We start from the raw sequence: 18,191 nt of genomic DNA on the forward strand, positions 1-18,191 counted from the left end.
AGTTTTTCATCTTGGCTATTCTGATGGGTATAAGGTGAAATCTCAGAGTTGGTTTGATTTGCATTTCCCTAATGGCTAATGATGTTGAACATTTCTTTAAGTGTTTCTCTGCCATTGTATATTCCTCCACAGAGAATTCTTTGTTTAGCTCTGTTCCCCATTTTTTTAATTGGATTACTTTGTTTACTGCTTTTCAGCTTCTTTAGTTCTTTGTATGTACTGTATATTAGTCCTCTGTCAGATAAAGGTTGGTGAAGATTCTTTCCCAATCTGTAGGCAGTCATTTTGTTTTGATGACAGTATCCTTTGCTTAACAGAAGCTTTTCATTTTCATGAGGTCCCATTTATTGAAAGATGACAATGCAGCCATTCCTGATGAGATCTGATAGACTAAGATCAGAAGGATGGAGAGGGGGACCTCCCCTATCAATGGACTTGGGGAGGGGCATGCATGAAGAAGGGAGAGGGAAGATGGGATCTGGAGGGGATTATGCAGGATACAAGTGAATAAAGTGCAATTAATTAAAAAAAAAGAAAAAATGGTGTACAGAGCTAAACAGAGAATTCTCAATAGAAGAATATTGAATGGCAGAGAAATACTTAAAGAAATGCTCAATGTCCTTAGTCTTCAGGGAGATGCAAATCAAAACAACCTTGAGTTTTCACCTTGCACCTTTCACAATGGCTAAGATTGAAAACTCAAGTGATAACACATGAGGCCATTTCTCAGACACATAGAAAAAGCACTTCCTCAAGATCCAGCTATAGCACTCATAGGTATATATCCAAAAGTTGCTCAAGTCCACAACAATGACATTTGTTCAACCATGGTTGTAGCAGCTTTATTTGTAATAGCCAGAACCTAGAAACAACCCAGGTGACCATCAACGGAAGAATGGATACAGAAATTGTGGTACATTTACATAGTGGAGTACTACTCAGCAATTAAAAACAAGGAAATATACTCACTTACATGTGGATACTAGACCTATAAGATAGGATAAACATACTAAAATCTGTACACCTAAAGAAGTTAAACAAGAAGGAGGACCCAGGCTAAGAGGATCAATCTCACTTATAAAGACGAATAGAATGGACATTGGAAGAAGGAGAAAAGAAGAAACAGGACAGGGACCTACCACTGAGGGCTTCTGAAAGTGTCTTCCTAGCAGTGTGTCAAAGCAGATTCTGAAACTCATAACCAAACTTTGGGCAGAGTGCAGGGAATCATATGAAAGAAGAGGTAGTTAGTAAGACCTGGAGGGTACAGGAGCTTCACTAGGCGAGCAACAGAACCAAAATATCTTGGCTCAGGTGCATTTTTTGAGACTGATGCCCTAATGAAGGTCCATTCATGGCTGTAACCTAGAACCCTGCACAGATGCAGTCTATGGAAACTCAGTATCCAAATGGGTTCCCTAGTAAGGGTAAGAGGGATTGTCTCTGACATGGACTGAATGGCTGTCTCTTTGACCCCCCTCTCTACATCCCTGAGGGAGGAGCAGCCTTACCAGGCCACAGAGGAGGACAATGCAGCCAGTCTTGATGAGATCTGAATAGCTAGGTTCAGATTGAAGGGGAGGTGGACCTCCCCTATTGGTGGACTTAGAGAGGGGCATGGGAAAAGATGAAGGAGAGAGGGTGAGTGAGATTGGGAGGGGATGTGGGAGGGGTACAGCTGGGATACAAAGCAAATAAAATATAATTAATGTAAAAAATAAAAATTTAATTAAAAAAAAACATGACCAAAGCCACTTTTCAAAAAAGTGTTTATTGGCGCTTTCAGAGAACTAGAATCCGTGATAGCAGTTGAAGGCTGCAGGTGGCAGACCTTGTTTTAGCTGGAGCAGAAGCTCATGGCTCACATCTCAAAATCTATGTACCTATTTACATGTGTATGTATGTATGTATGTATGTATGTATGCATGTATGTATGTGTACCTTGTGTGTGCTATAACTGGAATTACAGATGACTGAGAATCATCAAACAATTCGTTGGAATCAAACATGAGTGTTTTATAAGAGTTGAAATGCTCATAACTGCTGATCTGACTCTATTCCCAAACCTTTCCGTTTTAATATGTATTTCCTTTATCTGATCAACTTTTCTCTCCTCTCGACATTTCAATCCCTCTCCAATCCAGATTTCCCTCTCCTCTCCATCCTCTCTTTTCTTTCCTTTCTCTCACCTACTCTTCTACTCCCCCCTTTTTTTTCCTTTCTTCTTCTTGCTTCTCCTGTTTCTTTCTGCTGTTGTTGATTAGGATATTTATTGTTTCCTGAGGATTGTAATCAAAGGTTTTCTAGTAAATGTCTATTAAACTCACTTTATTTAAATGTTTTCGATTTTAATGGAAGCCTGTCATGAGTGCATCTCGATATTTTCAGATTGTTGGTCTCAAAGTTGGTCCCTGAGCTTCAATGTTGACTTTTCCCCCAGTGATTGGTTACTCACTTTGATGATATTTTTGGCTGAAGATTTAACCTTTATATTTTCACAACCCAGTACCCTGGTTATTTACTTCCTCATGTAATGACTGTTTTGCATAAGTCCCTACAAGACAGCCCAGCTGCCCATAATTTATAAACCAGGCCTTTGCAGTTAGAACTGAAAAGCATCAGACAGCCTGGGCAACCAAGATGGAGTCACACACCCAGATCTTCATATTCCTGCTCCTCTGGTTGTCTGGTGAGACATTAAAGAGTATTAGAGTATTAGAATATCATCAATATAGTTCATTTGTAGAAAAAACAGCTGTTTACTATAGGAAACCAAGTTTATGCAGGCAATGCCATTAGAAAAGGCATTTTGGATGCCATTATTTTTTATGGGGAACTCCTTTTGTGTATACTCATTGTGTATTTCTGGTTGCAGGAGCTGAGGGGAACATTGTGATGACCCAGACTCCTGAATTCATGTCCACATCTGTTGGAGAGAGAATTACCTTAAGCTGCAAGTCTAGTCAGAGTGTGAGTGGTTGGGTAGCTTGGTACCAGCAGAAACCAGGGCAGCCTCCTAAACTGCTAATCTATGGTGCATCCAATAGATACACTGGGGTCCCTGATCGCTTCTCAGGCAGTGGATCTGGGACAGATTACACTCTCAGCATCAGCAGTGTGCAGGCTGAAGACCTGGCAGTTTATTACTGTCAGCAGGGTTACAGCTATCCTCCCACAGTGCTTCAGCCTCCAACACAAACCTCCTTGAGAGTCTCACCAGCTGCCTGTACCACACACGGCCCTGGGCCTGCACACTTCCCCCTTCTGCCTGAGATGTGCTATGCATGACTAATTGATGCAACCTTCTGTAGAAAATTGATTAAGAGATAGCCTCCTTTCTTCCATATTTTTGGCAACACTGGTGTGTATAGACAAAAGGGAGAAGCTAAGTTATGAGATTTAGAAGTTGTGGTGTTGCACTGAAAGGATATAGTACAAGCAAGAAGCATCAGTTAAGTTTATAGTGTCATCCTGACTTTAGATATCTCTTTGTTATGGCTTTAGACCATGATGAATCTGTATAAAATAAGACAGATTTTAAAATTATTTACAAAGAATACATCATCCTGATATTATTATTTTTGATTAAGAATCCTCCACCTTTGGTAAATTATCTATCAAGAAAATTGCCCATTTCATTTCGATTTTCAAATTTTATTGTGTATTGACTTTTGAAGTTAGACCTAATGAGTCTTTGAATTTCTTCAGTGTCTGTCATTATGGCCTCCTTTTTGTTTCTAATTTTGTTGATTTGTATAGTTTCTCTCAGCCTTTTAGTTAGTTTGGCTAAGGGTTTGTCTATCTTGTTGATTTTCTCAAAGAACCAGCTCTTGGTTTCTTTTGAATGTCTGAATTTTTTTTTCATGTAATAAATAGTTTAATGCTACAATTATAGAAGGCTGTATAAATTTGAAAGACCCAGTTTGCATTATCAGCACACAGAAAGATGAGGAACTCTGGGCAACTGCCCATGTTGTATGCTTTGGTCTATATGTCTGTTTGGTCTATATGTCTATTGCATATATGCATCTGATTTTTATTAATTTTTTACAATTCATTCATTTTTTATCTGAGCTATGTTCTACTTCCTTGTCTCTTCCAAATCTCACTCTCTTTTTCTCTCTTCCTCCCATGCCCCTCCCTCAGTCCACTGATAGGTTTGGACCTCCTCCCCTTCCATATGACCCTAACTAATCAGGTCTCATCTGGACTGGTTGCTTTGTCTTACTCTGTGGTCTGGTATGAATGCTTTGTCATCAGGGGAAGGTGATCAAAGTGTCAGCCACTGTTTTTATTTTAGAGATACCTCCTGTTCCCCTTATGAGGTGACCCACTTACAGACTGAGCTGACATGGGCTACATCTATGCATGTATGTTATCTCCATGCATGAACCTTGATTGGAGAGTCAGTCTCAGTAAATTTCCTGTGCCCAGATTTTTTGGTTTTGTTTTTCTCCTTGTGGAGTTCCTGTCCCTTCCTAGTCTTACTATATCCCATTCTTTCATAAGATTCCCTGCACTCCTCCCAAAGTTTGGCTATGAATCTCAGGAAATGTTTTGATACCCTTCTGAGTAGAGTCTTTCAGAGGCTCTCTGTGGTAGTCTCCTGTCCTGTTCCCTGTTTTCTTCCTCTTCTGATGTCTGTACTGTTTGCCATTCTGAGTGAGGATTCATCAGCTTAACCTGGGTCCTCATTCTTGCTTAGCTTCCTTAGATTTTAATATGTTTATGTTATATTATTAGTCTAATATACACTTATGAGTTTGTGTATACCATATAAGTCTTTCTGCTTTTGGGATACCTCACTCAGGATCATCTTTTCTAGTTCCCACCATTTGCATGCACATGTCATGATTTCCTTGTTTTAACTTTTTTTTTTAATTCCATTGTGTAAATGTACCACAATTTCTGTATCCATTCCTCAGTTGAGGGACATCTGGGATGTTTCCAGATTCTACCTATTACAAATAAAGCTGCTATGAACATGGTTGAGCAAATGTACTTGTTGTGTGCTTGAGCATATTTTAGGTATATGCCTAGGAGTGCTAAAGTTGAATCTTGAGGAAGCACTGTTCTTAATTTCTCAGAAAAGTGTCAGAATGTTTTCCAAAGTAGTTGTTCAAGTTTACATTCCCATAAGCTGTGGTGGAGGATTTCCCTTTCTCCACACCCTCTCCAGCAAGTGTTTTCTCTTGAATTTTTGTTCTTAGTCATTCTTTTGGTTGTAAGGTGAAATCTCAGGGACAATTTGATTTGCATTTCCCTGATGACCAAGGACGTTGAGCATTTCTTTATGTGTTTCTCTGCCATTCGATATTCTTGTATAGAGAATCCTGTTCAGCTCTGTACTCTGTTTTAAAATTGGATTACTCAATTTATTGCTTTTTAACTTCTTTATATGTTCTGGAGATTAGCCCCCTGCCATTGTAGGTTTGTCAAATACCCTTTCCCAGTCTGTAGGTTATCTCTTAGTTTTGATGACAGTGTCCTTTGCTTTAAAGAGCTTTTCAGTTTCTTGAGGTCCCATTTATTGATTGTTGTTCTTAGAGCCTGTGCTGTTGGTGTTCTGTTCAAGAAGTTGTCTCTTGCCAATGAGTTCCATGCACTTCCCCAATTTTTTTCTAACAGATTTAGTGTACCTGATTTTATGTTGTGGTCTTTGATCCACTTGGACTTTAGTTTTGTTCAGGGTGATTAATATGTCTCTATTAGATCTCCTGTTAGACCAGCATCATTTGTTGTAGTTTTTTTTTTTTTTTTTCCATTTTGTGGTTTTTGCATCTTTGTCAAAAATCAGTATCAGTTGGTTTATGGATTTATATCTGGGTGTTCAATTTGATTCAAGGATCTATCATTCTGTTACTATGCCAGTAATGTACAGTTTTTCTTTTTTTATTACTGTTCTGTAGTACTGCTAGAGATCAGGGATGGTGCTACCTCCTCAGAATCTATTGTTGTACAGGATTTTAAAATCAATTGTGGGTTTTTGTTTGTTTGTTTGTTTTTCCATATGAAATTGAGATTTCTTCTTTCAAGTTCTGTAAGGAATTTTGTTGGTATTCATGAAAATTGCATTGAATGTGTAGATTTCTTTTGGCAGGATGGTTATTTTCATTACATTAATACTATCGATTCATGAGTATGGGAGATCTTACCATCTTCTGATATCCTCTTCTATTTCTTTTTTCAGAGACTGGAAGGTTTTTTTCAAACAGGTCTTTTACTTGCTTGTTTAGAGTCGCACCAAAGTAGTTTATGTTATTTGTGGTTACTGAGAAAGGTGTAGTATCCCTAATTTAATTTTCAGCCCTTTTGCCTTTTGTATACAGGAGGGCTACTGATTTTTTTTTTTTTTTAGTTAATTTTTTATGCAGCCAGTTTGCTGAAAGTGTTTATCAGCTAAGGAGTTCTATGGTTGAATTTTTTTATTTATTTATGTATTTTTTATTATTAGTTACATTTTATTAACTCTGTATCCCAGCTGTATGCCCCTCCCTCATTCTCCCCCAATCCCATCCTCCCTCCCTCATCTCCTCCCTGCCCCGTTCAAGTCCACTGATTTGGGAGGACCTCCTCCCCTTTCATCTGACACTGTTTTATCAGGTATCTTCAGGACTGGCTGCAAAGTCCTCCTCTGTGGCCTAGTAGGACTGGGGAATGGAGAGGTCAAAGAACCTGCCATTGAGTTCCTGTCAGAAATAGTCCCTGTTCCTTTTACTATGGAAAACCAATTGGTTGTTGACCTACCATGGGCTACATCCAAGCAGAGGTTCTAGGTTATATCCATACATGGTCCTTGGTGGAGTGTCAGTCTCAGAAAAGGCCCCTGTGCCCAGATATATTTGGTTCTTATGAAACTTCTATCCTTATGGTTGAATTTTTGGCATCACTAATGTACATTATCATGTTATCTGCAAATAATAATATTTTGACTTCTTCCTTTCTGATTTGTAGCCTCTTGAACTCTTTTATTTGTCTTATTGCTCTCGATAGAACTTCAAGTACTATGTTGAAGAGATGCAGAGAGAGTGGGGAGCCTTTCCTTGTCTGTGATTTCATTTAGAGTGATTTAAGTGTCTCTCCATTTAGTTTGATGTTGGCTATAGGCTTGCTCTATACTGTCTTTACTATATTTATGTATGTGCTTTGTATCCCTGATCTCTCCAAGTCTTTAAACATGAATGGGTGTTGCAATTTCTCAAATGCTTTTTTGTCATCTAAGAAGTGGATCATGTGGTTTTTCTCTTTCAGTTTGTTTATATGGTGGATTACATTGATGGATTTCTGTATACTGAACCACCCCTGTATGCCTGGGTTGAAGCCTATTGGTCATCGTGGATTATATCTTTTATATGTTCTTGGATTCGGTTTGCAAGTATTTTATTGATTTTTTTTGCATCAATGTTCATGAAAGAGAGAGAGATCTGAAGTTATCTTTGTTGGGTTTGTGTGGTTTAGATATTAAGTGATTGTGCTTCATAGAATGAGTTTGATAAACTAAGATCAGAAGGAAGAAGAGGAAGACTTCCCCTATCAGTGGACTTGGGGAGGGGCATGCATGGAGAAGGGGAAGGTATGGTAGGACTAGGAGGGGAGAAGAGAGAGGTTTATGGGGGGATACAAAGTAAATAAATTGTAATTAATAAAAAAGCAAAAAAAATGTCTTTTCATGGCATCCTTGATTTCTTGGATGTTTTGTGATTGGGACTTTTCTGATTTTACTGGTTTGCCTGGATTCTACTTGCAGACCCATGGAACAGGGACTTTAGTGTTTAGAATGCTGTCTCAGTGATCCCTATGTTGCCCATAGTGGGTGGATGGGTGGGAGGGATACGATGTCTGGCTGCTATCATAGAGAGACCCTGGATCTGGGGTTCTGCAAGCACTCACTTAAAGGTTCACAGAGGATCCCCCTGTTCTCTACTCTCAGATTTGGGTCTACAGGGGCAAATGAGAGTGTAGAAGATCCATGGGCTCATTGGTGTCCACTGTTTTGTCTTCGGGCAGGGAGGCCTGTACTTGGGGTAGCTGCCTCTGTAGTCTCTGTCAGCAAGTGCAGAGGTTCATGCTTGGAATATCAGCTGCCCTGCCAGAGCCACACCTCTGGGAGGCCCATCTGTGCTGTTTCAGTCATGGAGTGCCAGAGTGCAAGGTTCGTGCTTGAACTAGCTGCCATCCTGCTGCAGCTGCAGCCCTGGGAGGCCTGCCTGTGCCATTTCAGTGATTCAGTCACTGAGCATGGGAGATCATCGTGCTTGGGGCACCCACTGAGGCTCAGCTGAGCAGGGAGGCCCACCTCTTCTGAACAGGGAGACCTGTTCTTGGGGCAAGGGAAAGTGCAGTGGTGTTGAATATTCACCACTTTCAGTCTCTGGCGATGTCCATGAACTCATAGTTCCAAACTGGTCCAGTTCACGAGTTGTCTCCCCCCCCCCCCGCCCCAGAAAGCCTCAGTGCTGATGTTCTCACGTCAGCTGCCTCTCAGGGCAAAGGATGGAGTTTTGCTTCCTTTGCCTTTCAGATACAGTGTGTGCTGGTTGTCGCCATCCTGGGACAGGTCCTATGGCTTATATATTGAATACAGTTTTGGATACATAGCAACACACTTTTCCAAACACATAGACTTATATACTTTACAAGGTGGTTTTGTTTTTTAGTAGGACATAAAGGTGCATACCTGTAACCCCAACTTTTGAGAAGCTGAGCAGGAGAATGCATGTTTGAGGCCAGCCTGGCTTACAAAATAGTATTCTTCCTGATTTCTACCTTATTCGCTCAGAAAAATATATTAAAAAAAATTGTGATTGAATATGAAAGTGAACTCTGGAGGCCAATTCAAAGAAGTTAATATGTTAAGTCATAAATTTCTTATGGGGGAATTTCCAGCTTCCAGGTTTCATTAGAGAACTTCCTAGCATAAAATTTAAAGTTATTTTTTTTCTGTGAGACATCTCATGGGAGATGATCAGTGGGCACTATTCTATGTAACAGTATTACAGGGTTTCTGATCCTTGGTACAAGACAGCAGACTCAGTTCAGTTATAATCAAATGATTTATTGATTACTGCTTGCAGGATAACAATCTCCAAGACAAACTTGAGGTTGCTATGTGAAGGGGCATGAGGAATGTTAGGAAACGTGTGGCTGTGAAGGTTACACGGCGGGTTCATAAATAACACCCCGAGACTGGTTACATGTGGGAGGTTTATTAGGGGAAGGGAAATGGGGTCTCAGAGAGACGAGGTGAAAGAGAAAGAGAGAGGGGAGAGGCTCTGATAGTTCTCTTATAAGGTGACCCAGATCATGTGCAGGTAGTTCTGGGTGGTCAACTGGTGGTATTGGTGGCTTTGCAAATGCCTGATAACTGGTTTGTCAGGTCCCTTGGAGCTGGCCTTAGAAATGCTTGGTTACTGATCCCAACAAGGAAAGTATTTTTAAATGAGAGAACCAGAAGAAGACCTTAAGTGTCTGCACAAACCAACCAGGAGCCATCACAATAATTTCATGGAAAATATAAAAGAATTTGAGTGATTTGAATGAGATACCCCCCTCCCCAGTAGGCTCATATGTATGAATTGTCTTGTTTTGCACTTGGTGGATTGTGTAGGAAGGATTATGAGGTGTGACTTTGAGAAGAGTTGTGGCCTTGTTAGAAGAGATGTGCCATTTGGAGTGGGTTTTGCAGTTTCAAAAACCCACTGTCATACCCAGAATATCTCTCTTGGCCTGTTGACTGTGAATCAGATTACATTCTTAGCAACCTTTCCTGCCTGCCTTCCACCATTCTCTGGCCATGATGGCCATGGACTAACCCTCTGAAACTCTGAGCAAGCCCTCAGTTAAATGCTTTCTTCTATTTTCCTTGTTCATGAAGTTTCATCATAGCAATAGTAACCCTATCTAAGTCAGCTTTATCAACACACCTCTTGGTTATAAAAGTAGTGATCGTGCGCAGAGTCAGACAGCTAGCCAGGCTGGTGTATAATCAGGGGAGCACACAGGCCAGGCTGTATGTTAGCAAAAAGTGACCTCTTAGGGATCAGTCTTGGCAAATTCACACAGTCAAGATCATACTGTAGGCTTGTGTGTTCTTAAGCACCTTGATACTGCCTTCAGACTGGAATGGACTCATCCGCATGCCACCCACATGCTAATGTCCTTATTCATACCCAGAAATCTAATAAGGAGTATGTTTTCAGTAGCATTTTCTGATGCATGTTTTTCTAGATGTAAGAGGCCATGGATGATGAACAAAACCACAATTCAGGCACCGGATTAGAATCTTGATTTTGCATCTTTTGGATTGTGTGTGACATTAGGCGAATTCCATGACTTCTCCAAACATCAATTTCCTGCCAAGGAATTTTCTTTGGTTGCTTAAAGGGGTACCCCCAAATTCATAATTCAGATGAATGCTATTTAATATAATATTAAAAGATAATTAAGTGTTTTACTTTGTGAATAACGAAATGTTGGTTAAGGACTTTTTTTTTCTGCTGTTGTTGATCAGAATATTTATTAATTCCTTAGGATTGTTTTCAAAAGTTTTCTAGTATTATTTCTGTCAAATTCACTTGTTCTTAAGGTCTTTGGTTTTTAATGGAAGACTGTCATAATTTTATCTCACTATTTGCAGTTTGAGAGCTCTAAGTTGGTCCTTGAGCTTCTATCTTGACTCCCCCTGCCCCCATGATTGCTTATTTTCTTGGATGATAGTTTTGTCTGTAGATTTAACCTGGATACTCTCACACTGCAGACCCCAGGCTATTTCCTTTCTTATTTGATGACTACTTTGCATAGGTCCCTACAAGCCAGCCCATCTGCTCATATTTTATAAACCAGGCCTTTGCAGCAAGAACTGAAAAACATCAGACAGGCAGTGACACGAAGATGGAGTCACAGACCCAGTTCTTCATATTCCTGCTCCTATGGATATCTGGTGAGACATTAAAGACTATTGGAATATCATGAAAATAATTCATTTGTAGAAAAAACAGCTAGTTACAATAGAAATCTAACAGTAAGCAGGCAATGCCATTAGAAAAGGCATTTTTGATCCCAAAATTTGTATAAAGAACTTTTTGTGTGTATATGTGAATACCCATTGTCCATTTCTGGTTGCAGGTGCTGAGGGGAACATTATGATTACTCAGTCTCCCAAAATTATGTCCTCATCTGTCAGAGACAGGATCACCCTAAGCTGCAAGTCCAGTCAGAGTGTGGGTAGCTTTGTAAATTGGTACCAACAGAAACCAGGGCAGCCTCCTAAAAAGCTAATCTACTATGCATCCAATTGATACACTGGGGTCCCTGATTGCTTCACAGGCAGTGGATCTGGGACAGATTTCACTCTCAGCATCAGCATTGTGCAGGCTGAAGACCTGGCAGTTTATTACTGTCTGCAGTATGACAGCAATCCTCCCACAGTGCTTCATCCTCCAACACAAACCTCCTTGAGAGTCTTACCAGCTGCCTACAGCACACACAGCCCTTGGCCTGCACACTTCCCCCTTCTGCCTGAGATCTGCTATGTATAACTAATTGATGCAACCACCAGTAGAAAATTAATTAAGAGATGGCCTCCATTCTTCCATAGTTTTAGCAACACTGGTGTGTATAGATAAAAGGTAAGAAACTAAGTTAAGAGATTTAGAAGTTGTGGTGTTGCACTGAACTGAGAGGATAGAGTACAAGCAAGAAGCATCAGTGAAGTTTACAGTGTCATGCTGGGTTTAGATATCTCTTTGTTATGCCTTCAGGGTATGATGAATCTGTTAAAAAATAAGATATAATTTAAAATCATTTACAAAGAATACATCATCATGAGTTATTAGTTTAGATTAATAATCCTCAAATTTTGGTAAACAATCTATCAAGAAAATTGCCTATTTCATTTAGATTTTCAAATTTTGTGGTGTATATAATTTTGAAGTCAGACCTAATAAGTCTTTGAATTTCCTCAGTGTCTGTCATTTTACCTCCCTTTTTGTTTCTGATTTTGTTTTGTATAGTTTTTCTCTGCCTTTTAGTTAGTTTGGCTAAGGGTTTGTCTACCTTGTTGATTTTTTCAAAGAACCAGGTCTTGGTTTCATTGATTCTCTGAATTGTTTTTATATAATAAGCAGTTAATTACTGCAATTATAGATGGCTATATAAATATGAAAGACCCTGATGCATTATCAGCATTCAGAAAGATGAGGAACTCTGGGCAACTAACTGCTCATATGATATGCTTTGGTATATATGTCTGTGTCTACTGTAAAAATGCATCTGATTTTTTTATTATAATTTATTCACTTTGTATTCCAGCCATGTGCCGCTCCCTCATGTCCTCCAAACCCTGCCCTCCCTTCCACTTCTCCTCCCATGCCTCTCCCTCAGCTTACTGATAGGGTTGAACCTCCTCCCCTTTCATCTCACCCTAGCCTATCAGGTCTCATCAGGACTGGCTGCTTTGTCTTACTCTGTGGCCTGGTAAATCTGCTTCCTGCTTAGGGGAAGTTGATCAAGAAGAAATTTGAAATATCTCATCCAAGCAACTTAATGGCTCACCTAAAAGCCTGAGGAAAAAAAGTAGACACACCAAAAAGGAGTAAACAGCTGGAAATAATCAAACTTGGGGCTGAAATCAGTAAATTAGAAACAAATAAAACACTGCTAGGTAAGAGTCTTTCAGATGCCTTCAGGGGTAGACTCCTGTCATATGTTCAATGCACATCCCATTTGTCTTTCTAAGTGAGGATTGATCATCTTACCCCGGGTCCTTTTTCTTGTTTATCTTCTTTAAGTGTATAGATTACATTATGTTTGTCATTTCTTATAGGACTATATGAGTGAGTATATACCATGTGTGTCTTTCTCCTTCTGGGATAGCTCACACAGAATGCTCTTTTCTAGATCCCAATATTTGCCTGCAAATTTCTTGATTTCCTCCTTTTTGATTGTGGAGTAGTATTCCATTGTGTAAAAATACCACAATTTCTGTATCCATTACTCCATTGATGGACATCTGGGTTGTTTCCAGGTTCTGGCTATTACAAATAAAGGTGCTACAAACATGGTTGAGCAAATGTCCTTATTGTGTACTTGAGCAAATTTTGGGTATATGTCTAGGAGTGGTATAGCTGGGTCTTGAGGAAACACTATTTCTAACTGTCTGAAAAAGCACCAGATTGGCTTCCAAAGTGGTTGTAACAGTTTACATTTCCACCAGCAATGGAGGAGGGTTCCCCTTTCTCCACAACCTCTCCAGCATTTGTTGTCACTAGAGTTATTCATCTTAGCCATTCTTATGGGTGTAAGGTGAAATCTCAGGGTCGTTTTGATTTGCATCTCCCTGATGGCTAAGGATGTTGAACATATCTTTAAGTGTTTCTCTGCCATTCTATATTCCTCTACAGAAAATTCTCTGTTTAGCTCCGTACCCCATTTTTAATTGATTCCTTGATTTATTGCTTTTTAACTTCTTTAGTTCTTTGTATATGCTGGATATCAGCCCTCTGTCAGATATAAGGTTGGTGAAGATCCTTTTCCAGTCTGTAGGCTGTTGTTTTGTTCTGATGACAGTGTCTTTTGCTTTACAGAAGATTTTCAGTTTCATGAGGTCCCATTTATTGATTGTTGCTCTTATAGCCTCTACTGTTGGTATTCTGTTCAGGAAGTTGTCTCCTGTGCCAATGAGTTCTAGGCTGTTCCTCACTTTTTTTTTTCTAACAAATTTAGAGTATCTGGTTTTATGTTGAGGTCTTTGATCCACTTGGACTTTAGTTTTGTGCAGGGTGATAGATATGGATATATTTTCAGTATTCTGCATGTAGATATCTAGTTGGAACAGCACCATTTGTGGAAGGTGCTATTTTTTTTTTTACATTGTATGGTTTTAGCGTCTTTGTCAAAGATTAAGTGTGATTCCTAAAACCACAATATATGGTAAGTTAAGTCCATAATGGTATAGGAGTAGTATCTTAGGAACATGGATAGTAATACCAGTCAAAACATTTTTTTTATCAGATGCCTCACCACCACCAGCCATCCTGATATAAAATACAATTAGGTTGAAAGTTATTGTAACTTATGGTCACATCTATACAGTGCAAGTTGTGGAATTCTAGCTATACTATTGATTGTGTGCATAAATTAAAACACTTTAACAGAGCTTGGAGCTAAGATTACTTTCACTGGTTACCTCTAGGAGGAGCTATGAACTGTAGGCTTCTTCTGGGGGAGACTAAAGAGGAGTAGTCTGTGGAGGAAACTGGTGGAAGTAGAGATCCTCCCTGGCCATGTCTACAGCATAGAGGGTCACCATCAGCTGCAAAATCAGTGTTATCTACACAGCTCTCACAACCAGCTGTTTAGCCTGATTCCATCAAAAGCAGAGAAAGGCTACCCATTTGCTCACCTGGTTAACTCCCAGGCATCTTGACTGCTCCTGGATCTAGGACAGAGTTCAGTTTCAGCACCATCAGCATCAGCATCCAGACTGAAGATGTGTCAATTTGTTACTGTAAAGGCTGTTGCAGTCTCCTCTTCAGTGCATTAGCCTGCAATACAGACACCTTCAGAGATCAGCCTGACAGCTAGTGTCTGAACCAGAAAACTGTTTATCTCTACACAGCCTGGTAAGCACTTTCCTCTCTGTCCAAGGTTCAGTGAGCCTTATCTTACTCCTCAAGTAGACTTGAAAGTCTAGGAGAGCATTCAAGGGCCAATGTGTCCTTTAATCTTCTATGGGATGCACGACTTTGAGTCAAGAATAAATAATTATTTTCCACTTCTTTTGCCTAGCTTGATAATATGATTTTAAAGGTGATTTGACGCAAAATATTCTCATTATTAGGGCTATGTTCATTAGGAGAATAATTCATTTGGAAACAATTTAAAAAAGTTTTTTTTCATGTGTTATCCACACTCTTTAAGTATAGGTAATCTTTAAATTCCAATAATGCCCTCATTTTTATTTATCATATATTTTCTTCTGATATTACCTACAAATAAATTTTAACTAAGTACAAAATTTGTTTGTGTCTCAGTTATTTATTAAAACTGAAAGTAATTATAGTAACCACAAGGAATTTTATTACATAAATATACACTTGAGCTAGGCAGGAATACATCTAATTTGTGGCAGACCTTGAATAAGTAAACAAAGAAAGTGTTGAACACTCACCTGTCTAAATTCCACAGTCTCCATGCTTTTTGCATATGGACAGAACACACATGGGCAGCAGCTTAATCTCACAGAGCATCTGCTTACCCATCCTGCTCCTTATCCTGTGCTTGTTGAAATAGTAACTGTATTTTCATATACTCATTACACAAAATACTGGATTTTATAAAAGCAAACATCTTTCAAGATTAGGTCACATAACCATATGCATGCCCAGTACTGATGAGATTTTATGTCAAATTGACACACAAACTAAAATTGTGTCAAATGAAGGGACAACCTTCATTTGAGAAAATGCCTTAGTACTACTGAGCTTTTGGGCAAGTTGCAGGGAATTTTCTTAATTAGTAATTGATGGGGAGGATGCAGTCCATTGTAGGTGATGCAGCCATTCATGGTGACCCTGGGTTCCTCAACAGGGCAACCTGAGCAAGCCACGAGGAGGAATCCAGTAAGCAGCACTCGTCCATTGCCTCTGCTCAGCTTCTGCCTCTGGGTTCCTTCTCTGTTTGAATCCCAGCCCTGACTTCCCTCAGTGATGGACTGTTACTTGGAAGTGTAAGGAGAATAAATTTTCCCATTCTTTCAATTTGCTTCTGTTCATGTTTTATCAAAGCAAGAGTAATCCCAAATAAGACACATTCTTTACCTTCCTCTTTCTCTTTATTCCCTACTTCATTTATTACAAGTACCTTATCTCACTGAGTTTACCTTTTATTCACCTACTACAGTTGTGTTTATGTTTATATATTAATGTTTAAATTATAAGAGATATAAATCACAGGGTACATGTAATTCTTTTGCTTCTAAGCCATATGTCCCCTCTGCCTCATTGTCATGGGTCACATTCCACTCTAAATTCTCCCTATCTGGTCTTAAATGTAGAGACCTGGATATCTCACTCAATACTAAAGATGTATAATTGTTCATTGATAGATTCTTCCTTCCAGGTTTTTATCTCATATTTAGGAGTAAGTAAATATAACATGTAAGAAATGGGAAACTCAAGGCCCAATGTAAGCAACATGCTAACTAATGCCATCCTTTCATTCTCTAAAACCAAACTGATCAACTGCTTTTGAAGGCCAAGGATATAGGAGGGTTTTACAGTGTTATAGACCAGATACAGTTTCTCATGTTGTGTGTGTCTTCTTTCAGGTATAATATCCTCTTTATGGACTCTCCCTTATCATCAGTTATTTTTTTATTGTTGTAATAAACAACATGACCATAGCAACTTTTAAGAAAGGCATCATTGGGGCTTTCAAAGAATTAGAATCCATGATAGCAGAATGAAGGCAGCAGGCGGGCTCACATTTCCAACTCTATGGATGTGTGTACATGTATACATATGCATGTATGTATATATGTATGTGTACCATGTGTGTGTCATTACTGGAATTACAGATGTCTGAGAAACATCAAACAACATCTTAGAACCAAACCTGAGTCTTTTACAAGAGAAACAAATATTCTTAACAACTGACCTGACACTCTACCCCTAAACCTTTCTGTTTTAATATTTACACTCTTTTACCTTCTCCAGTCCTCTTTCCTCTCCACATTTACCATCAATTTCCAATCCAGCTTTCCCTTTCCTTCTCTCTAGCCTCTCCTTTCTTTCCTTCTTCCACCTCATCTTCTCCATTCCCTTTTATTCTCTCTTCTGTTTCCCTTTCCATTTTTTTTCTGCTGTTGTTGATCAGAATATTTATTAATTCCTTAGGATTGTTTTCAAAAGTTTTCTAGTATTATTTCTGTCAAATTCACTTGTTCTTAAGGTCTTTGGTTTTTAATGGAAGACTGTCATAATTTTATCTCACTATTTGCAGTTTGAGAGCTCTAAGTTGGTCCTTGAGCTTCTATCTTGAGTCCCCCTGCCCCCATGATTGCTTGTTTTCTTGGATGATAGTTTTGGCTGTAGATTTAACCTGGATAACTCTCACACCGCAGACCCCAGGCTATTTCCTTTCTTATTTGATGACTACTTTGCATAGGTCCCTACAAGCCAGCCCATCTGCTCATATTTTATAAACCAGGCCTTTGCAGCAAGAACTGAAAAACATCAGACAGGCAGTGACACAAAGATGGAGTCACAGACTCAGGTCTTCATATTCCTGCTCCTCTGGATGTCTGGTGAGACATTAAAGAGTATTAGAATATCATCAAAGTAATTCATTTGTAGAGAAACAGCTAATTACTATTGGAATCCAATAGTATGCAGGCAATGCCATTAGAAAAGGCAGGTTTGTTCCTAACATTTGCATCAGGAATTCATTTTGTGTATATGTGAATACTCACTGTCTTTTTCCAATTGCAGGTACTGAAGGGGACATTGTGATGACCCAGTCTCCTGAAATCATGTCCACATCTGTAGGAGACAGGATCACCTTAAACTGCAAATCCAGTCAGAATGTGGGTAGTAGTGTACATTGGTACCAACAGAAACAAGGGCAGCCTCCTAAACTGCTAATTTCCTATGCATCTGATCGATACACTGGGGTCCCTGATCGCTTCACAGGGAGTGGATATGGGACAGATTTCACTCTCAGCATTAGCACTGTGCAGGCTGAAGACCTGGCATATTACTACTGTCAGCAGAGTAACAGCTATCCTCCCACAGTGCTTCAGCCTCTAACACAAACCTCCTCTAGAGTCTCAGCAGCTGCCTGCACCACACACAGCCCTGGGCCTGCACACTTCCCCTTCTGACTGAGATCTGCTATGCATGACTAATTGATGAAATGTTCAGCAGAAAATTAGTAAGAGGTGGCCTCCTCTTGTATAGTTCTGGCAACACAGGTGCATATAGATAAAAAGTGACAAGCTATGTTAAGAGATTTAGAAGTTGTGGTGTTGCCCTGAGAGGATACAGTACAAGCAAGAAGCATCAGTGAAGTTTACAGTGTCATGCTGGCTTTACATATGTCCATGTTATGCCTTCAGGATATGATGAATCTGTCTAAAATAGGACAGAATTTGAAATCCTTTACAAAGAATACATCATCATGAGGTTATTAGT

At 39.4% G+C, this 18,191-nt stretch overlaps 2 gene segments (V, D, J or C); both read left to right on the forward strand.

Moving 5' to 3' along the window:
• Positions 1-2,541: 2,541 nt before the first annotated feature.
• On the forward strand, positions 2,542-10,279 carry LOC110564706 (immunoglobulin kappa variable 4-1-like). The segment is given in 3 exon segments: positions 2,542-2,689; positions 2,876-3,185; positions 10,228-10,279. Coding segments are annotated over 3 exon segments (411 nt in total).
• Positions 10,280-10,875: 596 nt separating this feature from the next.
• On the forward strand, positions 10,876-17,881 carry LOC110564703 (Ig kappa chain V-V region L7-like). The segment is given in 2 exon segments: positions 10,876-10,939; positions 17,490-17,881. Coding segments are annotated over 2 exon segments (441 nt in total).
• Positions 17,882-18,191: the final 310 nt, after the last annotated feature.

This window comes from Meriones unguiculatus, chromosome 5, assembly GCF_030254825.1.
Source record: "Meriones unguiculatus strain TT.TT164.6M chromosome 5, Bangor_MerUng_6.1, whole genome shotgun sequence".
Lineage (NCBI taxonomy): Eukaryota > Metazoa > Chordata > Mammalia > Rodentia > Muridae > Meriones > Meriones unguiculatus.